This window comes from Mandrillus leucophaeus, unplaced genomic scaffold (genome assembly GCF_000951045.1).
Source record: "Mandrillus leucophaeus isolate KB7577 unplaced genomic scaffold, Mleu.le_1.0 Scaffold1007, whole genome shotgun sequence".
Lineage (NCBI taxonomy): Eukaryota > Metazoa > Chordata > Mammalia > Primates > Cercopithecidae > Mandrillus > Mandrillus leucophaeus.
In genome coordinates this window covers 280615-302083 of record NW_012098177.1, presented here as the reverse complement: position 1 = coordinate 302083, position 21469 = coordinate 280615, and the positions used below count along the sequence as shown (strand labels likewise).

The following is a 21469-nucleotide window of genomic DNA, read 5'->3' as shown; positions in this document are numbered from 1 at the left end:
CAATATCTGTGTGACCTGACAACTTTCTTGTCGCCAAGAAGAGTATCATACCCCGAGCAAGAGCCAACTTTTCCACTTGTGCACTTTATCACATTTCCCATCATTTAACTCAAAAACCTCAGTCCAGCAAACTCCCTTCCTCTCTTACTTATCATCAATATTTCTTCCCTGGTAGATCACCTCCATCAATCCTACCTTACAAACAAGCAAACCAAAAACCTCTCGTTTATTTCACATCCATTTTTGCAGCTATGCCTGCATTCTCTGTTTCACTTTCCCTCTTTGCTCCTCGAAAGAGTCATCTATACTTGGTATCCACCACTGTTCTCTTCCCATTGTCTCTTGGGCCTACTTTTATCATGCTTTCACCTACACTATGTCACCAACGCAGCTCTTACTGAGGTCACCTACCCCTACACATTGTTAAATCCAGTAGTCAAATCTTAATCCTCATTTTACTTGACCTGACACAGTAGCATTTGAAACAGCTGACCAGCCATTGTTCTTGAAGCACTTTTTTTCCCTTCCCTTCTAGGATGATACATTCATTTGGATTTCCTCCACATCACTGGCTATTCTTTAGTCTTTTTTATTCGTTCTCCTTCAATTGTCTGGGCTCTAAATCAGAGGTTAAGAAGCTTTGTCTGCAAAGAGCCAGAGAATGAATAAGCTTTGTGGGTTGTATGATCTCTGTTATAAGTATTCAACTATGCCTTCACTGTACAAAAGCAAACATAAACAATACATAAATGAATACACGTAGTTTGAAGACACTGTTCTAAACATTTAGAGGATCCAGGGCTAAGTACTCAGATCACTTCTATTCTCTATCCAGACTTAATTCCTGGATTATCTAACCCAATCTTGTGGTGGTAAATACTATGTGTATACAGATCACTCCTAAATTTAGACTCCCTGCCCAGACTTCTCCCCTGAACTCCATATTCACTTTAATAATGTCTAGAAAATCTTCACTGGGTGTAAAGGGGCACCTCAAACTTAACATATTCAAAAATGACTGACTTATACCCATCTAAGCCTGTTCCATTTACAGATTTCACCATCTCAGAAAACAGTAACTCCACCATCATAGTGGGCCAAGCTAAAACCTTAGCATCACCCTTAAATTAACTCTTTCTTTCACACTCATACCCAGGCAGTCAGTAAATCTTTTTGGCTCTCCACTTAAAAAATATCTGAAATCCATTAATTTCTCACCATCCCTCTAGTTCCATCCTGATCCAAGCCAACAAGATTGTGCATCTGGATGACTGCAATAGCTTTTTAGGTGATCTCCTTGCTTTTGGTCTTTTTCCAGCAGCCAAGTGAGTCTTCTGAAACCTAAGCAGGGTTATAGCACTCCTCTGCTCAAATCCTCCTTGGCTTCTCATTCATTTGTAAAACCTGAAGTCTTTACATCGGCTCAGGGTCCTAAATGACGTCATCCCCTGCCCTTGGACATGATCTCCATCTCCTTCTTGCTCATTAAAAATGTCAGCTCCACTTCTGCCTCAAGGACTTTGTACTTGCTGTTCTCTCTGCCTCGAACACTTTCTCTTACTTACTCCCTTACATATACCAAGGCTTCACTAAAACGTCACCTATCAGTAAGGTCATACCTGACTACCCTGTGTCAAGCAGCAACAATTTCCACCTCTAGCAGTCCCATCCCTCTACCCTGGCCTTATTTTCTCCATCACTTACCACTATTTACTTGCTTTTCTCACCTTTTTAAAAAATTATCTTTCCTCCCATTATAAGACCAATTGAGATAGGGTATTTTATCTGTTATCTAATTTCAGCGGAATCCCCAATGCCTAGATTTGTGTCTGGACATAGTAGCCACTCAACGTATTTTGGATGATGAATAAATTAGTTTTTGAAATTTTACCCTGTGATCTAATGGGGATACAGAGGAGGGTAAGAATGGATAAAAAATAGTTACACTGAAGTAAAGATGCAAATATTTCAGTTGGACCAAATTCAGAAAATAAACCAAAGGCATCTTTAGACATACCAACAGATAGCTCCAGATTTCAAGATCGTCAGGATCCTGATGAATGCTAACAACTACCCCCTAACTGAAATGCTACTACATTCAATATTTAAGGGATTCTTAGCAACTTAAAAAAAATCACTTCTAAAAAGAATTCCTAAATTCTATGTAATACTACTAAATTCATCTACCAAAAAGCTATTAAAATGAATGACTAGGCAAATGGCTACCTATTCCCTAATACCTAAAAGACAAGATGTCATGCACAGTTACATATACCACAAGTTTCCCCAAAAGTGCTTAGCATGATGACAATTAAATTGGAGTAAGACTAAAATCGGAGGCCCTGGAAATAAGCTGGAATAATGTTTCATGGTGCCTTCCATGGTCTTGGCAGCAGTAGGCCCTGATTAAATTTGGGCTTCTGAAACAAATCAAGCTGGTTATTTCAACCAGCAGGAGTCAAAAATGAGATCTGTTTTAGATAATGCCAAGGGTGATGCTTACTGTGTTTTATAGACATGCTTTTGGTTCCAGGGAAACCAAAAAAGGGAAAGTGGTTACTCTTGTGTGAGAAAGTTATAGCAGGTAAACTGCATGTAGCTTGCTCTCACCTCCAAAATCTAAGTCAGCAGGTCTTACCTATTACATCTCCTTGTTCATGAATCATCATTCCCAAATCTTTAAATATTTCATTAATATCCATAATATCAGCCTAAGAGAAGAAGGCATATATTATTATAATCAGAAATTCAGTCCCCATTCCACAAAAGAGGAAAAATTTTAAAAACCCAAACCACTACTCACACATGGGTGAGCATGCATCTATAATACATAAATATAATACATAAACTTTGGAAATATCAGGAAAATACTTGACAATAATTAAGAAGAATTTGAACAACAGCCACCAGCTCTCTAAAATAAGTTTGTGGCATTAAAAATACCGAGTGAGTGAGGCAGGATGGAAATAAAGGATCTATAATAGAGAAGTGCCATGGATTGCTGAGTTCATTTTATACAATCTGATAGTTTTGTTACCACAAGCAGTATCTACTTACAAGGGTATAACATATTCTTGGCACGTATTTCTAGTAAAAATTTACATATCAATTTGACAATTTAAAATAAGAAAACACTAGATGTAAATTTAAAGTCTCACATTAATAATTTGAACATGCAACAGATTAGTGAAATGTCACTACTGAATAAAAAAGTTATAAATTTAGTGAATAAAGAAAATATAAATTTACTTTTCTTCAATGACACAATTAACTACTTCATAAAGTTTTTATAAGGATTAAATGAGATAATTAACATAAAGAATTCATCCCACAGTGCCTGGCACATGGAAGGTCTTCAATAAATTGTAGCCATTATTAGCTATTATTAGCCTTCTTTCTAGGAACTAAATAGGCTCCATAAGAGCTATGACTTAATAAATCTTTTAGATCTCTTTGATGTCATAAACATAGTGAAGAGAAATAAAATTCTTTGAAGGCTTTATAAAAGGTCTTACTCATGCACGTATGATGTGTATCATGTATCCTGGGAAGACATCCAGACTCTCGGACAGACATTTATCTCTACACTGGTGTTTTCTCAATACTAAGGTAGTCCATAGCTGGCTTAATAGAATAATAATTTTTTAAAAGCTGCAGTAGGAGGGAGTATGTTCCCTCATCCTAGCACAAACAGTAAGGACAATATTATTTTTTTAAAAAAGGAATTATTCTAATTTACACATTACAAATGCTACCAAACTGATACATTAATTTTCTTTCTCTGGGCCAGACATGGTGGCTCACACCTATAATCCTAGTACTTTAGGAGGCCAAGGCAGGCAGATTACTTGAGACCAGGAGTTTGAGACCAGCCTGGACAACATGGTGAAACCCTGTCTCTGCTAAAAGTACAAAAAATTGGCCGGTTGGGGTGGCACATGCCTGTAATCCCAGCTACTCAGGAAGCTGAGGCATGAGAATCGCTTGAATCTGGGAGATGGAGATTGCAATGAGCCGAGATCACGCCATTGCACTCCAGCCTGGGCGACAGAGGGAGACTGTCTCAAAAAGAAAAAAATAAAATTTCTTTCTCGTACGCTCTCCCAGCATTACCTAAGCATTTTGAGAACAAACTCACTAAGAACAGAGTAGCAGCCCAAGTCTACAATGTAAGCCTTACTTCAAGTTGCCTGATAGAAGATTCTCTCTCATGAATAAGGCGGAGGTCATCCTCTGTAATTTCTTCATCCTGCACCTGCACTTGAGGTTGAGTTTGGCTAACAGAAAAAAATGAATGTGGAAAAAAACAAAGATTGGTATTCAAAACAATGAGATTCATTTCCTATTTAAGATATATTCATTAAACAGGACGTTTTACTCTTCAAAGTCGCAGAACTACTCACTTAAAAAATTCTAAGAATATAACAGATATATGAATAAAATTTTATTCATTTTTCATTTCACTTATATCATTTTATCTAACATGAGTTTAGAGTTATTACTTAATTATTGGAAGCTATATTTGTCAACTGGGTATTTCTTCTTAGTTGAATTAAACTTCATATAAGGGAAAGTCTATATTATTAATTAAGTCCATAAACATTTATTTGGAAAATTTTAGATATTTTATGATAAATACTTTATAATTAAATTTTTTTTCAAATTTACTCTGTTTTCAACATATAAACAACTTATATTGAAAGCTTTAATTCTGTTCCAGGGGACTTAATGTATAAACTTTGAAAAATTACCTTTTGATCTGAAAAATGTTTTGTATTTCTTACCTTTCCCAGGATACAAGATTCCTTTCTTTTGAGCTGTCCTCAGGAAAACCGCCCTGAATGATTTAGTAACAGGATGGAATGAGAAGTGGCAAAGAAAGCAAAAATGAGAAAAAATAAACACTCATATTTTCCCTAATAATCTAAACGATTTATGTACATGTCTCTCTCTGTGTGTGTGTGTGTGTGTGTGTGTGTGTGTGTGTGTGTGTGTGGTGTGTGGAGAGAGAGAGAGAAAGAAGTTCTTGTTCTAATTTTTCAGGTCAACTGCTTCAAGTAATAACATAATTATAAGTAATTTTATATTCTAAGTAGACAAACACTAAACATTCTCAAGGGTCAAATAAGTATTATTTAGTTAAAGCTTAATGTAGTCTTGGAATCCATATGTTAATGAATAAGAAAACTCGTGATAGTTTGTAAGGGAATTTAAAATTAAATTAATTCAAAATTCTACTGTAAAGCTTCCTTTCATTTATTTTCTCCAGGCTCATGTTCATTTTCAATATTCAGACAACATAGTTGCGCCATTCATCTCCGTCATCTTGGTGTAATCCAGCAGGAAAGTGCTTTCTATACTAGCGTGTCCACAAGCAGAAAGCCTCCGTACCAAGACGATGTGAGAATACTACTCAGGCTTTGATCCCTCATCTTTTTTGACAAAATACGTCTCTATATTTTTATATAGTCTGTAATCTTCTGTACAATGGCACACACAAAAAAACCACAGTAATACATAATTATCATCTTCTCCAAAAATGGAGCAGAAAAGCATAAAAATGAATATTCAAGTGCTGATTTCCAAGTTATTCACAGATCTTTATGACTTAAAAAATTATGCTACTATAGACTTTGATAGGACCCTTAGGAAGTAAGGGTCGTTTCTAGAATGTCTTTTAAAATACTCACAGACACTCTGGAACTGGCTCTTACTCGAGCAACAAACTCTTTCTCTCGCTCAGCCGCTTGCCTCTGAACCTTCTGGAAGTTTGTCAGTGATGCTGTGAACTCTGCCACTAAGCGATCCTTCTGTATTTTCCTTTGACGCTAGAGGAAAGAGAAGAAAAAGCCAACTAGAATCTAGCTGTGAAGTAAAACAGTTTGCAGTAGTTAGTTCTTTATTTAATCCTAAAGTTTTCACTTGCTCCCCAATTATAGGGCCTTACGGATTAACTCTCAACAACATTCTGACAGTATGTCAAATACCGAGCATATTTAACTGGAGGCAAAAGACCCATTATGCTGGACTTCTCACCTCAAGTTTTCATGCTGCTAAAAACTAGCTCATTATTTTGAGGCTATTTTAAAGTAATTCCTTTTCAGGCAAATAGAGCCTTATACTTTTAGCTAAGTAATAACTTCCATTAAATAAGCAGGGAAATAAATATGTGCCCCCAGGACACCTCACATCTTGAATGAGCCTGCATGTTCCACGCACTCAGCCCCGGAAGGCCAGGAAATAATTACTCAGGAAGCATTTTCTGAGAACTTACTTAATTATGGGTCAGGGCAAATGCATGGAAATAATTTTTGCTTTATTGAACCACAGGATACTACCTGAGCAATTAAATATAGTTTTGTGTTCTGTGAACTAATCTCAAACAGAATTATTTTTGATTTCCTTTCTAGCATAATTTCCTTTCTAGCATAACAGTTCAAAGATCCTACAACGTATTTGGTTTTTTTCACATTCAATGCATCAACAATGTGTCTTAAAGCTTGATACCTGTTCACTGGGGGTGGTGGGCAGAGATCCAAACTCTTTAATGTACTTATCTGTTTCTTTGGCAAGCTGGTTAGTATACTGCTGCTTCTGTTGCCTAAAGTGAGAAAGCACGCATTACAACCAAAGGACTAATACACTTCTTTAAGCTACAACTCTGTCATTTGAATCAACACTGACAAAGAGTTGTACAAAAATTGCCTTTTCATAAACTGGCTCTCACCTTTCTCTATCAAAAAAATTTCATATCCTATCCTTTGATAAATATTGAGCAAATATTACATGTCAGGTTCTTCACTGACACAGGGTAGGTGAGCTTAGAGAAATCAGTATCAATGACCATTTAGAAACACAGATGACTCAAATCAGAGGGAACTTGAAGGAGAGACTGTTGGATGTCTGATCCTTTGTTTGAGATACTGGGGATGTGGCAGCCCTTAATCTGCATCTCACACCTGGAAGGTCAGGTGAGCAAGAAAACATTTGTTGCCTTAGACTTTGCCCAGTTCCCAGATCTAGTTATAACTGGCCTCTCTTATTTCTCTATGTGAATAGATGCTATTCTCTATATGCTATAGATACTTAAAAAAAGAAAAAAAAAAGGTGGCGGCAGGCACACTGGCTCACACCTGTCATCCCAATACTTTGAGAGGCTGAGGCAGGAGGATCACTTGAGGCCAGGAATTTGAGACCAACTTGGCCAACATGGCGAAACCCCATCTCTACCAAAAATTAAAAAAATTAGCCAGGTGCAGTGGTGCATGCCTATAATCCCAGCTACTTGGGAGGCTGAGGCAGGAGAATCACTTGAACATGAGAGGTGGAGGTTGCAGTGAGCTGAGATTGCACCACTGCACTTCAGCCTGAGCAACAGAGGAAAACTCTTGTCTCAAAAAATAAAAATAAAAATAAAAAGGAAAGAGACAATAATGGTACAAATTTACTATTATTTAAGTTTGCGCTGGAAAAAATAATAGCATTTCCTTGTAAAGGGAAGGAACACAATAAATAAAAGAAGTAAATTATAGTTATCCCTCGGTATCTGCAGGGGATTGCTTCCAGGACCCCTGTGGATACCTAAATCCGTTGATGCTCAAGTCCCTGATATAAAAAGGTATAGCATTTGCATATAATCTATGCATATCTTCCCATATCTTTAAATCATCTCTAGATTATTTGTAATACCCAATACAATGATGTAAATGCTATGTAATAGTTGCCATATTTTATAGTTCAGTTTTTGTTTTTTTATTATTGTATTGTTATTTTTTTCTTGAATATTTTTGACCTGCAGTTGGTTGAATCTGGAGACATACAATCTATGGATACAGAGTGCTGACTACATATCCATATTTTATCTAGCTAGCTTATAAATGGAAAAGATTTCCAATTTGAAAACATGACACTAAAGAAAAAGCTCATATTGTGATGTTTTACAAATTACAACATCAGTACCTCTCATATATTTCATCTCATTTTAAATATGGTCTGGTCACACTTAGGGTCCTTTAAAATAACGAGATATTGTATAAGAATATGCTTAAGAATAGGGATCTGTATTTGGCTGACAAAGGGTAATTAAAATCTATTTCTATCTCTATTTACCAAATACCCTATCTTTAATGCATTTTTGTAAATCTTTGGAAATCATAATATAGTCAAAGTTTTAAAAAGAAGACCTTAGGCCGGACATGGTGGCTCATGTCTGTAATCACAGCACTCTGGGAGGTTGACGTGGGGGGACTGTCTGAGTCCAGAATTGAAGACCAGTCCAGGCAATATAGCAAAACATCATCTCCACAAAAAATACAAAAATTAGCCACGCATGGTGGACATGCCTGTATTCCCAGCTACACAGGAGGCTGAGGTGGGAGAATCGATTGAGCCTGGGAGGTCCAGGCTCAGTGAACCGTGATCAAGTCACTGCACTCCAGCCTGGGTGACAGCATGAGATCCTGCCTCAAAAAAAAAAAAAAAAAAAAAAAAAAAATCTGAGTGACTATGGATATATATTCAGAATCTTCACTATTAACTCTATCAAAATATTACAACTATTATGAATTATGTACTTCTATTCCATTTTAATTTAGTTTAATGAATTGTGGCTTGGAGCATTTTTACCATTCTGACACTTATCCACTGCGGAAAAATAAAATATAAATTAGAGATAATTGTAAGTTCTTCAAATTGTACTTCCTAAACATATGAATTCCTATTACCTATCTTTTAATATCATTCTCTTTGCAATTTTCCCTCTACAGTTAATGTTGTTTAGAAGTATTGCTTACTAGATATATGTGACTTGAAATTTACAGCTGTAACAGTACTGAAATAAAATTTAAGACTTAAGTTTTAAATGACATTGGGCAACTCATTAAACCCATAAGAGACATGAACAAAATGGAAACAGTTCTTTTGGTCTATTTCTCTTACTCCAATTCTGTAAGGTTCAAATGAGAAAATATGTAAAAATACTCTGTAAAATCCATAACATACCACAGACAAGATATTATTGCTATGACTGCTGGTCTTCTAACAGCATATTAATTTACTGGAATATGTACTACATAATTCATTATAACTTTTTTTTTAAAGGGAAGCTAATGCTCTCTGAAATTCAAGGATGTAGGTATAAACTTGTGGGGAGACAGCTCACGTAGCTGGATATGTATTGGATCTAAACCAAATAAAACTCTGGTGACTGCAGGGATTGTTAGCTATGGAAAGTAAATCACATAAATTGAGATACTAGAGTATAATTTTTCAACGGCTGTCAAAAACAACCTACCTAAAAACTATAAGAAATGCAACTAAAGAAATTCTGCTTTGATAGGGTAAGCCTATCAAAGAATTTTCTTTTTTTTTTTTTTTTTTTTTGAGACAGAGTCTTGCTCAGTTGCCCAGGCTGCAGTGCAGTGGTGTGATCTCGGCTCACTGCAAACTCCACCTCCTGGGTTCAAGAGATTCTCCTGCCTCAGCCTCCTGAGTAGCTGGGACTACAGAAGCCTGCCACCATGCCTGGCTAATTTTTGTATTTTTAGTAGAGATGGGGTTGCACCATATTGGCCAGGCTGTTCTCAAACTCCTGAACTTGTGATCCGCCTGCCTCGGCCTGCCAGATTTTTAAAATAAAAACACCTTCCTACTCCAGACAGGGAAAAATCTACACAAAAGCTTGGAACAAATGTATGGATAAGGTAGGAGAAAAACTCCATTGTTTTTCCATTTTTTTCCTCCAGTAAACATAACACTACATATTGTAAAAGCAACAGAATAATAGCAATAGAGTTTTTCCTTTCTCTTTTATTTGTTTAACTAGATACTTACAGCTGTTGCCTCAATTCAGGTGAATCTTGAGGTGTTCCAAGTTGATTCAGAGTTCTTTGTATTTCTACAGCTATTATAATAGAAAATTCATGTATTAATTGTCACAAAAGTTAAGGCAACAGAAACAATGAGTTAAAAATATGTACAAGCAATTGGGCAGTTGAAAACAGACAGAAAAACAAAGATGAAAACAGAAAATATTAACTGGGAAAAAGAATAAACGGTTTACTTAAATCTAATTAGTAACAAAAATGAATTAATTTTCAAAAGGAAATTGTGTGGGAACGTTAACTTGTGAAAACGCACTTATGACCCCAAAATACCATCTTCTTCCTTATCCCATTAGGATATTAAATACAATGGCACACAGACTTCAATGCTACTAGCATAAAAATTGTGAGGAAAATAAGTAATGATTACACATTTCATTAGAATATAATGTAAATAAGTTACAGTTAATAAATGAGAAAGGAATAATAGAATTAGAAAAAATCATTTTTCAATTATCCATGTAATAACTGATTTTAGCAAGATCGTCAAAAAATGCTAAAATCACAGGACATTCACACAACTTAAATTACCACCACACAGATGACCTTAATTATAAAAGACATAACTTTATCATATATAAATCTGTTGTCTGAAAACAAATGACCAAATTTAGCAGTGAGAATGGAAAAAACTGACATTATGAACCTTGTGACATGCTGCAGTCAGAAAGTCACAATATGATCTATGGATTTTTCTTGCCAAAATATTTAACATGAATCTAATCACAAAAAGAAATTAGACCAGTTTAGATTGTGGGACAATCTACGAGATTACTTGCCTGAGCATTTGAAGAAGTCAATGTCAAAAAAGGGAAGAAAAAAGTTGACAAAGACAGGGATGCTTTCTAAATTAAAGAATTAAAATACCCAAAAGACACTGTATGAGTTTTGACTGGATTCCGAATCAGGAAAAAGCAAGTACTATAAAAAAAATCGTAGGGACAATTGGAGAAATTTGCATACAGAAAGTAAAAAACACATTAAACAGAAGTTGAAAACTGCCCACAACTGGTGAATCCAGATGAAAGGTTCCTTGTACTAACTTTTATATATATTTTGTGAGGTTCAGAATACTTAAAAATTTTAAAATAAGAAGTGCAGGGCTTAAAAGTCATGTTAAACTCACAATCCGGAAGTCTACAACTATTGCAATTTTTTTTTTTAAAGGCTCTACACAAAAGGGGAGGATCTATATAGTTTTATGTGTGTGGGGACATAAATACAATGTCACGATACATAAATAAAACGTCAAGTAGAAATAATCTGAAAATCCAAAGAACTCTTAACAATCTAACCCCCTCCCACTCTTTTTATTTAAATGAGTGGTTTACTTATATAGCTTAAATGCTTTAAAAATATTCATTATTTACACGCTCAAGGGAACGATAAAGTATTACAAAATGCAGGATAAGTTTTGGTCACTGGGAATGAAGTAATAAACACTGCTTTTAAGTCAAAGCTGAAAAACAGAAAGACTAGAGAGGAATTAAAACATATAGTAACTGTTAGCATTTGGCTAATTTAATAGGAATTTATTTTTGCTTTTTGGGAGTTGATTTTTCCTTTCATAAGATGAACAAATTTTGTTTGCTGTGTTTAACTTATGGCTGCTTGTGATTAGCTATATATTCCCTCTCAACCTCAACAGATTTTCTTGAACTGCCTTATAGGGGCTTTATTTTCTTAAGTGTATTGATAATACAAACTGCAGTATGGGCATCGATAGACTACTGGCAGGTGTTTATCTCAACTCTAAAGGGTATTGTTCTTTAGGAAAAAATCATAGCAAGTGAGAAAAAATAAATTATTTAATAAATGACACCAGGAAAACTGACTAACCATTTGGGCGGGGGAGAAAGAACCCTACCTCCCAGCATAGCAAAATATATTTTTAATAAACCATTAATTTAAATAGTAAAATTGAAAATATTAAACTGCTATAAGAAATATAAATGTTTTTATCATATGATCTTATATATGATCTTGGAGTAAGAGATATAAAATATTAGCTAAGGATGATACAAAACTAAAACCCACAGAGGAAAATATTGACAAATTTGACTACATAAAAGAACTTTGTTAAATGTTATATAAAAAATGTGTACATATATCACAAGTACTTATGTAAGTGTGTGTTTGTATACACATGGGAGACAGTAACTGCAGGATATGAAGAGGAAAAAGGTTAAACTACAGTGGTAGTTATTTTTAGTAACAGAAAAACAACCCAATAAAAAATGGACAAAGGTTATAATCTTGCAATTTACAAAAGCCAAATGTATATATAACAAAATTTCAACTTCACTGATAATTAAACTTTCACATTTCTGATTGGTAAAAATTATGAAAAGCAGTTGAGGATATAATTGCAATCAAAAGCCTTAAAAACAAAAGGTATAGACTACATAATATATAAGAAAGAGGGAGCAATAGTCAATAACTAGAAATAATTTAGAAAATGCCAGACAATCCAGTAGAAAAATGGGCCAAGACACGTGTATACCTATGTAACAAACCTGCACATTCTGCACATGTATCCCAGAACTTAAAGCATAACAAAAAAAAAAAAAAAAAAAGAAAAATGGGCCAAGAATAGGAACTTTAATATTCATGAATAAACCGAATAGCACAAAAAGGACTGAAATGCATATCAATCTTGCAAAGTACAAACAAGTACACTACATGAATGCTATATAAAATTACTCAGCCAATGAAAGAATTGAGTAGAAATAGATTCTGACAGGCCCAGTGGGTGCCTAGTTCCACCATGTGGTAATTTCCGGTTTCTGAACAGATAACAGATATACTCAGCAACCCCCAGTTCTCACTCATACTCCCTAAGTAAGGGCTCTTATGGAAGAAAGAAATCACTGGAACTCCTTGGGGACCCACTCTAATGAAACAATAAAACCAAGGGCATTATCTGTTCCCTGGGAATTACTCAGAAATGCCACCACAAAGGACAGAAAGAGCAGGGAGTGGACATGCCTCTCATTCCCATTTAACTGGTCTATCTGGAGGATGCAGAAGGCTAATGCTCATGACAACTAGCAAAAGCTATTCAGGTGGTGACTCCAACTGCAATGTTCCTCAAAATGTGATGGATGTACTACAACAGAGCATCACAATCTCTAGCTACTTGTATATACCTGCTGATACGGCAAACACTTTTTGCTCTATCCTAAAAGACAGAGAACATGAGGAAGGATTTGCTATCAATGGGATGGGACATCAGCAAGCCTTCACAGGTTTATCTCATGGTTATGTACACTCTCAATCTCTGTACTACAATTTTGTTGTCAAGGATATGGATCATCTCCTCCTACAGGACACTACATTAGTCCAATAGACTGGTTACATCTGCCTTTAGGACCAGAAAAGCAGGAAGCAACATGTACTCTTAGATGTCTGCAAAGCATAAGTAAGCCAGCAGGTAGAAAATAAAGCCATGAAAATACAGGGCAGTGTTTCCTCAGTGAAAAATCTTCGTGAATTAATCTGTAGATAACTGACATACTTCTGCAAAGTGCTTTTCTTTGTAGACTCAAGTACAAATGAGAAACAGACTTTTTAATGCTGCTTCCACCCTTTACTGAATGACCCAAAGGTTACCAGCTTCAGCTTCAACTCCCAAAAAGAAAAGGCCATCCAGAGAGTTCAAGTGGTGGTATAAGCAGATCTACAACTTGGCTTTAATGACTCAGCTAATCCAACGGTACACCAAGCCTGTGTAATTTCAGGGCACTGAAGAAAACTAGTAGCAAATCCCAATAGGAAAAACACAGGGGTCCCTTAGAATATTGGCGCAAAACCATCCTTTCGAGGACTCATTCTGGCCTTGCTACTGAGCCCTGGATAGAGTACACAACGGTACAAGGTAACCAAGCGAGCCAAGCTGTTCACCATGAATTGGGTGTTCTCTTGTTGGTACAGCCTTTCTACATTTTGTTCTACGTATGTCAGTCAGCCTATCCCTCACCCCAACTCCTGAAGCACTTGTTCAGTGAAATAATAAACTAGCAATGGTTGTCAGAACAAAAGCCAGAGGGAGGCTCACCAATATGGATTTCCCCTTACTCAGGTGGACATGACCATGGGCATTGCCATACACCAATTTGCAACAATAGTAATCTCATGTTATACCCTAGTAAATTATTTTTGATTTTTTGTATTAATGTTTTCATTCATCCTTTGGACTTCCCAGATGCATATCCATATGCTCTACAGAGATGATTTCACCCATTTTATTTCCTATGGCTAATTATCTTTACAAACACTTTGAATAATGTGCTAATTTAAAAATAAAAAAGCAAACTAGTGACGTGACGTTGTTGAGGGTTGATCCAGCTAGCTGGTGACAAGATAACTGTGCTCCTTCCATCTTGGAGGAGGCAGAATTTTATATTCACTTCAATGGTACTACTCTGGGTTCTGTTATGCATCCTCTAAGCACCCACTGCGCCCCCTGCCGCCCGTCCCCACTCACCCCACCCCATGCTTCTACCAGACTCCTAGTCCACCTATTAGTCACAATCAAGGCGTTCCACACACTGATGCTTCTGATCAAGAAATTACAGAGAAAAAAAATCAAGGACAATGGGATTCACTGCTCTGCCATGCATTCTGTTATCTAGAAGCTGCTGGACTTCTAGAATGTTTATGGCCTACGGAGACTCAATCCTGGCACCAGCTGGGAGACAAGCATCTTGGGAAACTGAAGTGCTGTCCTATAGGATCTTTATGGTCTCAAAGAACCAGCACTCCAGGGTGCTGTTTCACCTACAGCCAGAAAGAAACTTGGATTTGGGAAGTAAGGGGACAAAGTGCAGTATTTCACAATTACATCTAATTATCCATTTGTACAATTTTTTCCATCTCTCAAGATGATTTAGAGACAATATCCAAGTGAGGAAAACAATCACGTTTTCAAGACTACAACTGGTCATTTAGGGACAAGGTAGTGTGTTGACTGAGGGAATTATTAAGCAGAAGTTGGGGTATGCTCATACACAAGTAAAAGGGAGATGAACTGGAGGGGATCTCATAATACTGTCATCTACAATCATAAAAGTGAGTACCGCATAGCCTGTGAGCAGGAGCAACAAGGACCCAGGGATGAAAATCTGGGTTATCCCAAACAGCTGAGATACTGAAAGAAAGCAAGAGGAACGTGGAATGGTTATTATAACAGGAAAATAGTAATACAAACTGCAGCCTGTGATCAGCTGTAGAGTGGCAACTGAGGACCTGCCAATATTCTTTCTCTTGTTCTGCAATGTATATATTTAGATATATTAACTGTCTGTCTCCTTCCCTATCTATTTCCTCCACTGTTATATATAGAACGTACTGTTTGTGGTTACACGGAGACACTGTTCCACAGGCTAAGGGATACTGCTGCTCAGTTTTGCTGAAAGAGAGGAGCGCACAGGAAATCACCCCCTAGATTTGGCATTGGCTACAGGAACTAAATAGACCTGTTTTATCCTTTCTGTGGAAATGGGAAAGGAGTTCTCGTTGTATGAGGGATAGCAGCAGTATGTCAGGCAGGAGCTTTTGTTTTTAAGCTTAGGTACAAAAAAAGGAAGTGTATTCACTGTAGAAAACAAAAGGGATAAATTACAGTGAAATTTATTTTGGGTCACCTAATACCCAAAGCTACTATTACACTGGGATCTTTTTGGTTATAATATTATGACCACTGAGAAGTAGCATCACAGAGCCAGTCTTTGGAGGGGGAAAAAAACTGATGGTCAAAGCAACAAAACTGTTTTAAGATTCTTTGAACATTGCTTACCTTCATTATAATTCAGGTGATTAATAATGAAAGTATTAGTCGCTATTACTAACAATCTAGTTATAATCAAAAGCTACATTTACTCTGTGCTTTTGGCTTTGTAGATTTAGGTTTTATAGATACTGAAATTTCTTAAAAATCAAATGATCTCGCTAACAACCTCCTTATCACTCTGAAACAATTTTTTAAGATAATACAATGTCTCATAAAATGAAGCCTCTTAGAAAACAACCATTATGTTATTGCCTAATAGAATGCATTTAACTAATGAGAGCGAGTTGCTTCTCATGAATAGAAATGGAAGACAAGTCCCCCTACACTTATGTAGCATACAATCTAGAAAAGGACAAAAAGAAAGTACAAACACCATATAAACTCAGAGGGAGCAGCAGCAACAAATGCTATAACAATGTTTCAAACAATGACCTATATTATAATATATGTGTTCTATTGGAGAACAATCCAAAAAGCTGTAATGAAGGTGGCATTTGTAATGGTTTGAAGGGTAAGAAAGAGGACATTTCAGTTTGGAGATTCAAACCTCTAATGTCATACTCAGACATACACTGAAATGAGTTAGAGTTAGTCACCCTAACTAGAAGGCAAACTTCTTAAAGGCAAAGACTGAGTTTTATTCATTTTGGTATTTCCAGAATTTATCATATTGTTGACCCTCAATGAATAGTTTTATGAGTGAACCATAAAAGGAATACTGGAAAGACCAAAACTTATATAATAATATGTATTTCTAAAACATAAAGCATAAATAAATGGAGAGTTAAGAAAGGTAGTTATGACCATTTATTATTCACTCATTGATTCATTCGACACACATTTACTGGGCATCTACTATGTACCAGGCACAATGGGAGGGCTGTTGAACATCAACATTAATTTGTTGTGTTCCTTTAAATTGAGCAGGTCTACACTTGAGGATCAATTAAAGGCATCATCTGATCAGGTGATAAAGGGATTACAGAAACATAAATCTGAAACACTAAATCAAATTTGGAAGAAATATTATATGGTATTAGTTCAATCCTATTTTATAAACAAGCTGAGAACCAGACAGAATAACTAACTTGTTCCAACAACTATAGCTATTTATTAGAAGAGCTAGGGTTAGAATGTAGATTTCTTGGTTTTCAAAAAACTTTTTTCAGTGTGTTAAAAGAACTGAAAGTAAAAGACGTTAAAACACATTATTTCATAATCCAGGTGTGTGACAGTTGACAAAGCAAAGAAAAAATAAGTGTGTCTAGATTGAAAAAGTAAACTGAAGGAGTTGAACTGAGATGTTTAGAGGGTTGCAGCAGTGCTCAAAGTAAGTTTAGGTCCGGCAGTGGATCACAAGGGTCCTTCTTCCAGCTGAAAGTGATCAAGAAAGAAATGCCTGCTCTTTCTCCGGGTTTTATGAACTGCCAAGATTCCAGAGACTTCATTTTATATACAACTAGCATTACCCTCCTACACCAGGGTCAACAAATTATGGCCCGTAGAGCCTGAAACCTGGTTTCGTATAGACTTCTAAGCTAAGAACTGTTGCTACAGTTTTAAAGGGTTAACAACAACAAAAAAGAAAATGCTAGAAAGTCTAAAAGTGTCCGCCCTTTACAGGGAAAGTTGGCCGGTCCTTGTCCTCAATTATTAAAAATTACTAAAACCTTGTATTTAAAAACTCAACTTGGCATGTTATTTGAATGTACTGTCATCCTTCACTATCCCTAGAGGATTGGTTCCATGCCTCCCTCCATCCACCTCCCACAGATAACAAAATCCACAGATGCTCAAGTTTCTAATACAAAATGGCAGAGTATTTGCATATAACCTATGCGCATCCTCCTGAATATCATCTCTACATTACTTACAATACCTAATATAAAATAAATGATATGTAAATTGTTATAGTGTCCCCTGTGTTTTATTTGTATTTTTTATTTTTTAAATTTTTCTGAATATTTTTGTTCCATGGTTGCTTGAATCCATGCAGAACCCACGGAAATGGAGGATCTGCTGTAGTCACTATATTGTTAAGTCTATCTAGTAAAATATTTAACAATGTTACAAAATTTCCATTGAACATGCATGCATGTACACTGAGTTGAATTTCTTTAATTCTCAGAATATGTTATTCACCCATCATAGGTGTTGGCTTGAGTACTTCATTTTCATCTGTTGCTCTTATACTAATTTAGAAACAAAATACGTTTTCATTGCTTTGGATAAGCATTTTTATAGCATATTTGCTGCAAAAATATTGTTAGCACTCTATTATTTTATGACTCTCTGGTTTTTGGCTATCTCCTAAGTTCTTCCTCTTCTAGAAGGCATGGATAGTAGGATATGTGGGTTCACAGGATCTTCTGCCACACCCCAATTAACCATATTCAAAAATGCTTGAGAAAAATAAGCTTAGAGAAAGGGAGATAAGAGGTTTCTAGTCAGATGACAAGCAGTATGGTGATCTGGAAAAATAAATAATCCTCCTATTTTCTCCCAAGTCCAGTCTGTAGGATTTCACTTCATTATCTAGCCTTAGGTGCTATGAATTTATAGGACAGTCATCTTCTATTTTGATCGGCCTAGGTCCAATTAAATAAAAAAACTCATGAAATAAGTTGCAGTTTTTCCAACCATAAAAAGAATTATTTAAGCATAAACAGTTTCTTGAAGAAAAGTTCATCTAATGCATACAGATAGGATTAAATCAACATGTGTCTCTATGAGAATACAAAGAAAAAATTATTTTTGCATTATCTACAATTTTGAACTATCTGTACCACTACTCACTTCCACAGACGTGACTTCAAAGAGTATGTTACATTTTTTCCTAACAGAAAAAGAATACCATTTCCTACACATCCGAAAATGAGGCACTACTGGGTCATCAAAAACAAAACAGTGTCCCATTTCTGGCTCTTCATCTACAGCAATGAAGACCCATTCTATTCCACATGGATCTGCTGCCATCTAGTGGACTATTTAAGAAAAAAAGCTTTACAGTAAAGAATAGTTTGTCATAAAATTGTAGGCTGAATTTGGTATCAGGGGCTATTAACACATAATGTTACCACCTGTCAGAGTTCACCAGCGAATGGATGCTGTCTGACAAATGAGACTGGCCAGGCTGTGGCGGCATGGCAGATCAACCTAACACACACACAGAGTACCTTCAAAGAACTGTCTCAAAATAACTAAGAATAGCTGTCTTCAATTTTAGCAGAAAACATCTGTTTTCAACATAAAATAACCAACTTGTAACAGCCAAACATAGAAAAACATAATGGTTAGTAAAATCCCTGGACAAGTGACTTTGAGATTCCAACACAGACTTAGCCACATCACACTGAGGAAGAAGTACAATTGAAGGCTGACCAGCAGGCACAGTTGGAGCCAGAAAGCCTGATTTGGAAACCTTATCTCACTTCTTCCTGGCTGCTGACCCTGGACAATTTACCTAATGTCCCCAAGCTATAATTGCTTCAACAGTGAGAAAGCACCTATTTCTCAGTTGTCATAAACTTTAACCAAGAACAATATAGGTAGGCACCGTGTACCGGATATAGCAAGAGTTCAACAGAGTCTGTTGTTCTCTTGAAGCTCAGAAATGAATTAATAAGAATATTCTTATTAACATTGTTTTATTAAAACGCCACTTTATTGAGGTACAACTGACAAACTGCAAATATATAAACTACAGTTTTACAAGTTTGGACATATGTGTACATCTGTAAAACCATCATCACACTTAAGACAGTTATTAGATTCTTCACCCTCAAAAGTTTCCTTGTTGTAGTTTGCAATTTCCTCCCTCCTGCATGTATCTGTTGCTTCCTCCCTTCATCACCAAGCAATCACTAACATGCTTTCTGTTGCTTTATGTTATTTTGCATTTTCTGAAGTTTTATATAAATGAAATCACAAAGTATTTACTCTTTTTTGAAAAAGAGTGGTGTCTGGCTTAAGTTAGCCTACTTATTTTACGATTCATCCATGCTCTGTATCTCTGTATATCAATAGTGCATTCCTTTTATTGCTGAGTATTCCACTGGATGATACAACACAATTTGTTTATTCACCTATTGATGGACCTTTGTGTTGTTTCCCGTTTTTGTCCATTACAAATAAAGCTCCTAGTAGTATCTGTCTACAAGTCTTTATATCGGCATATATTTAATTTTTATGTGTGAATAAACAGGAGTAGAATGGCTGGATGGTACAACAGGTGTTACATTTAGCTTTCTTAAAACAGCCAAACTATTTGACAAAGCGGTTCCATTTTACACTTCCACCAGCAGTGTATGAAAGCTTCTGTTCCTCAACATCCTCTCCAGTACTTGGTACGCTCAGTCTTTTAAATTTTGCCAAATAGGTTAATAGTGGTATCTGTGTGTTTAATTTGTATTTTCCTAATAACTAAGGATGTTGAGTATCCAAACATCCTTAGTTGCGATGGCAAATATGTGCTATTTGCCATCTGAATATCTTCTTTGTTGAAGTGTCCGTTCAAATCACAATACTGTCTTCTGATGCATGATCAAGGTATATCTTCCCAATTGTATAGGTTTTCTTTAATTTCAGCAATATTTTGTATTGTTCAGTGTTCACGTATTTCACTTATTTTGCCCCCAAGTATTTCATAATGTTTGATGTTATTGTAAATGCCAGCTTTTTAAATTTCAAATTTGTATTTTGATTGCTCATTGTCAGTATAGAGAAATACAATTTATTTTTGTACATTGATCATATATTTTGCAACCTTACTAAACTGACTTTTTTGTTCTAGTAGATTTTTTTTAAATTGTAGATTCCATCAGATTTTCTAGACATTTATGTCTGTGAACACAAATGGTTTTAATTCTTTTCCCAATGTGAAGACCTTTTATTTGTTTATATTATCCATCTGCACTAGCTGGATCCTCCAGTACAATTCTGAATAGAAGTGGTGAGGGCAGATATCCCTGTCTTGTTCCTGATCTTATAAAGGAAAGCATTCGTCTTTCACCATTAAGTGTGACACTGTAAGTTTTCATAGATGCTCTTTTGTCAGGTTAAAGAGTTCACTTCTACTCCTAGTTTACTGATAATTTTTGTTAGGAATGGAAGTAGAATTTCTCAAATACTTTTTCTGCATCTAATGAGATGATTATATAGGTTTTCTTTTTAAGTTTGTTAATATAATGAACAACATTGATTGCTCTTTGAATATTAAACCAACCCTGAATTCCTGGGATATACTCCACTTGTTATATCCTTTTAAAATATTGGTGGATTTGATTAAATTGTTTAAATTTTTTGCATTTATGTCATGAGAAGAAATTGATATGTAGTTTTTTTTTTTTTTTTTCTGTTTTTTGTTTTGTTTTTTTGAGACACAATCTCACTCTGTCACGCCCAGCCTGGAGTGCAGTGGCGTGACCTCAGCTCACTGCAACCTCCCACTCCCGATTCAAGCGATTCTCCTGCCTCAGTCTCCCAAGTAGCTGGTGCCCACCACCACTGCCGGCTAATTTTTTGTGTTTTTAGTAGAGACAGAGTTTCACCATATTGGCCAGACTGGTCTTGAACTCCCGACATCAGGTGATTCACCAGCCTTGGCCTCTCAAAGTGCTGGGATTACAAGCATGAGCCACTGCACCCAGCCTAGTGTTTGTTCTCTTCTTTTACTGTCTTTATCTGGTTTCAATATAAGGATTATACTGACCTGATAAAATGAAGTCTTCAATTTTTTGAAACAGTTTGTGTACAATTAGCTAAATATTTGATAGAATACACTAGTGAAGATATTTGA

General features: G+C 35.8%; 1 protein-coding gene across 2 annotated transcripts in view; it reads right to left on the bottom strand.

Annotated features, from left to right (window-relative positions):
• The window catches only part of STX7 (syntaxin 7), a 67188-nt gene that overhangs the window by 7811 nt on the left and 37908 nt on the right, over positions 1-21469 (bottom strand). For both annotated transcript variants that reach the window (XM_011974114.1, XM_011974122.1), the window contains exons 3-8: positions 9832-9901; positions 6508-6601; positions 5691-5828; positions 4785-4837; positions 4181-4277; positions 2639-2711 (exon numbers count right to left, since the gene is read on the bottom strand). In XM_011974114.1, coding sequence (XP_011829504.1) covers positions 2639-2711; positions 4181-4277; positions 4785-4837; positions 5691-5828; positions 6508-6601; positions 9832-9901 — 525 coding nt within the window. The remainder of the gene's footprint in view (positions 1-2638; positions 2712-4180; positions 4278-4784; positions 4838-5690; positions 5829-6507; positions 6602-9831; positions 9902-21469) is intronic.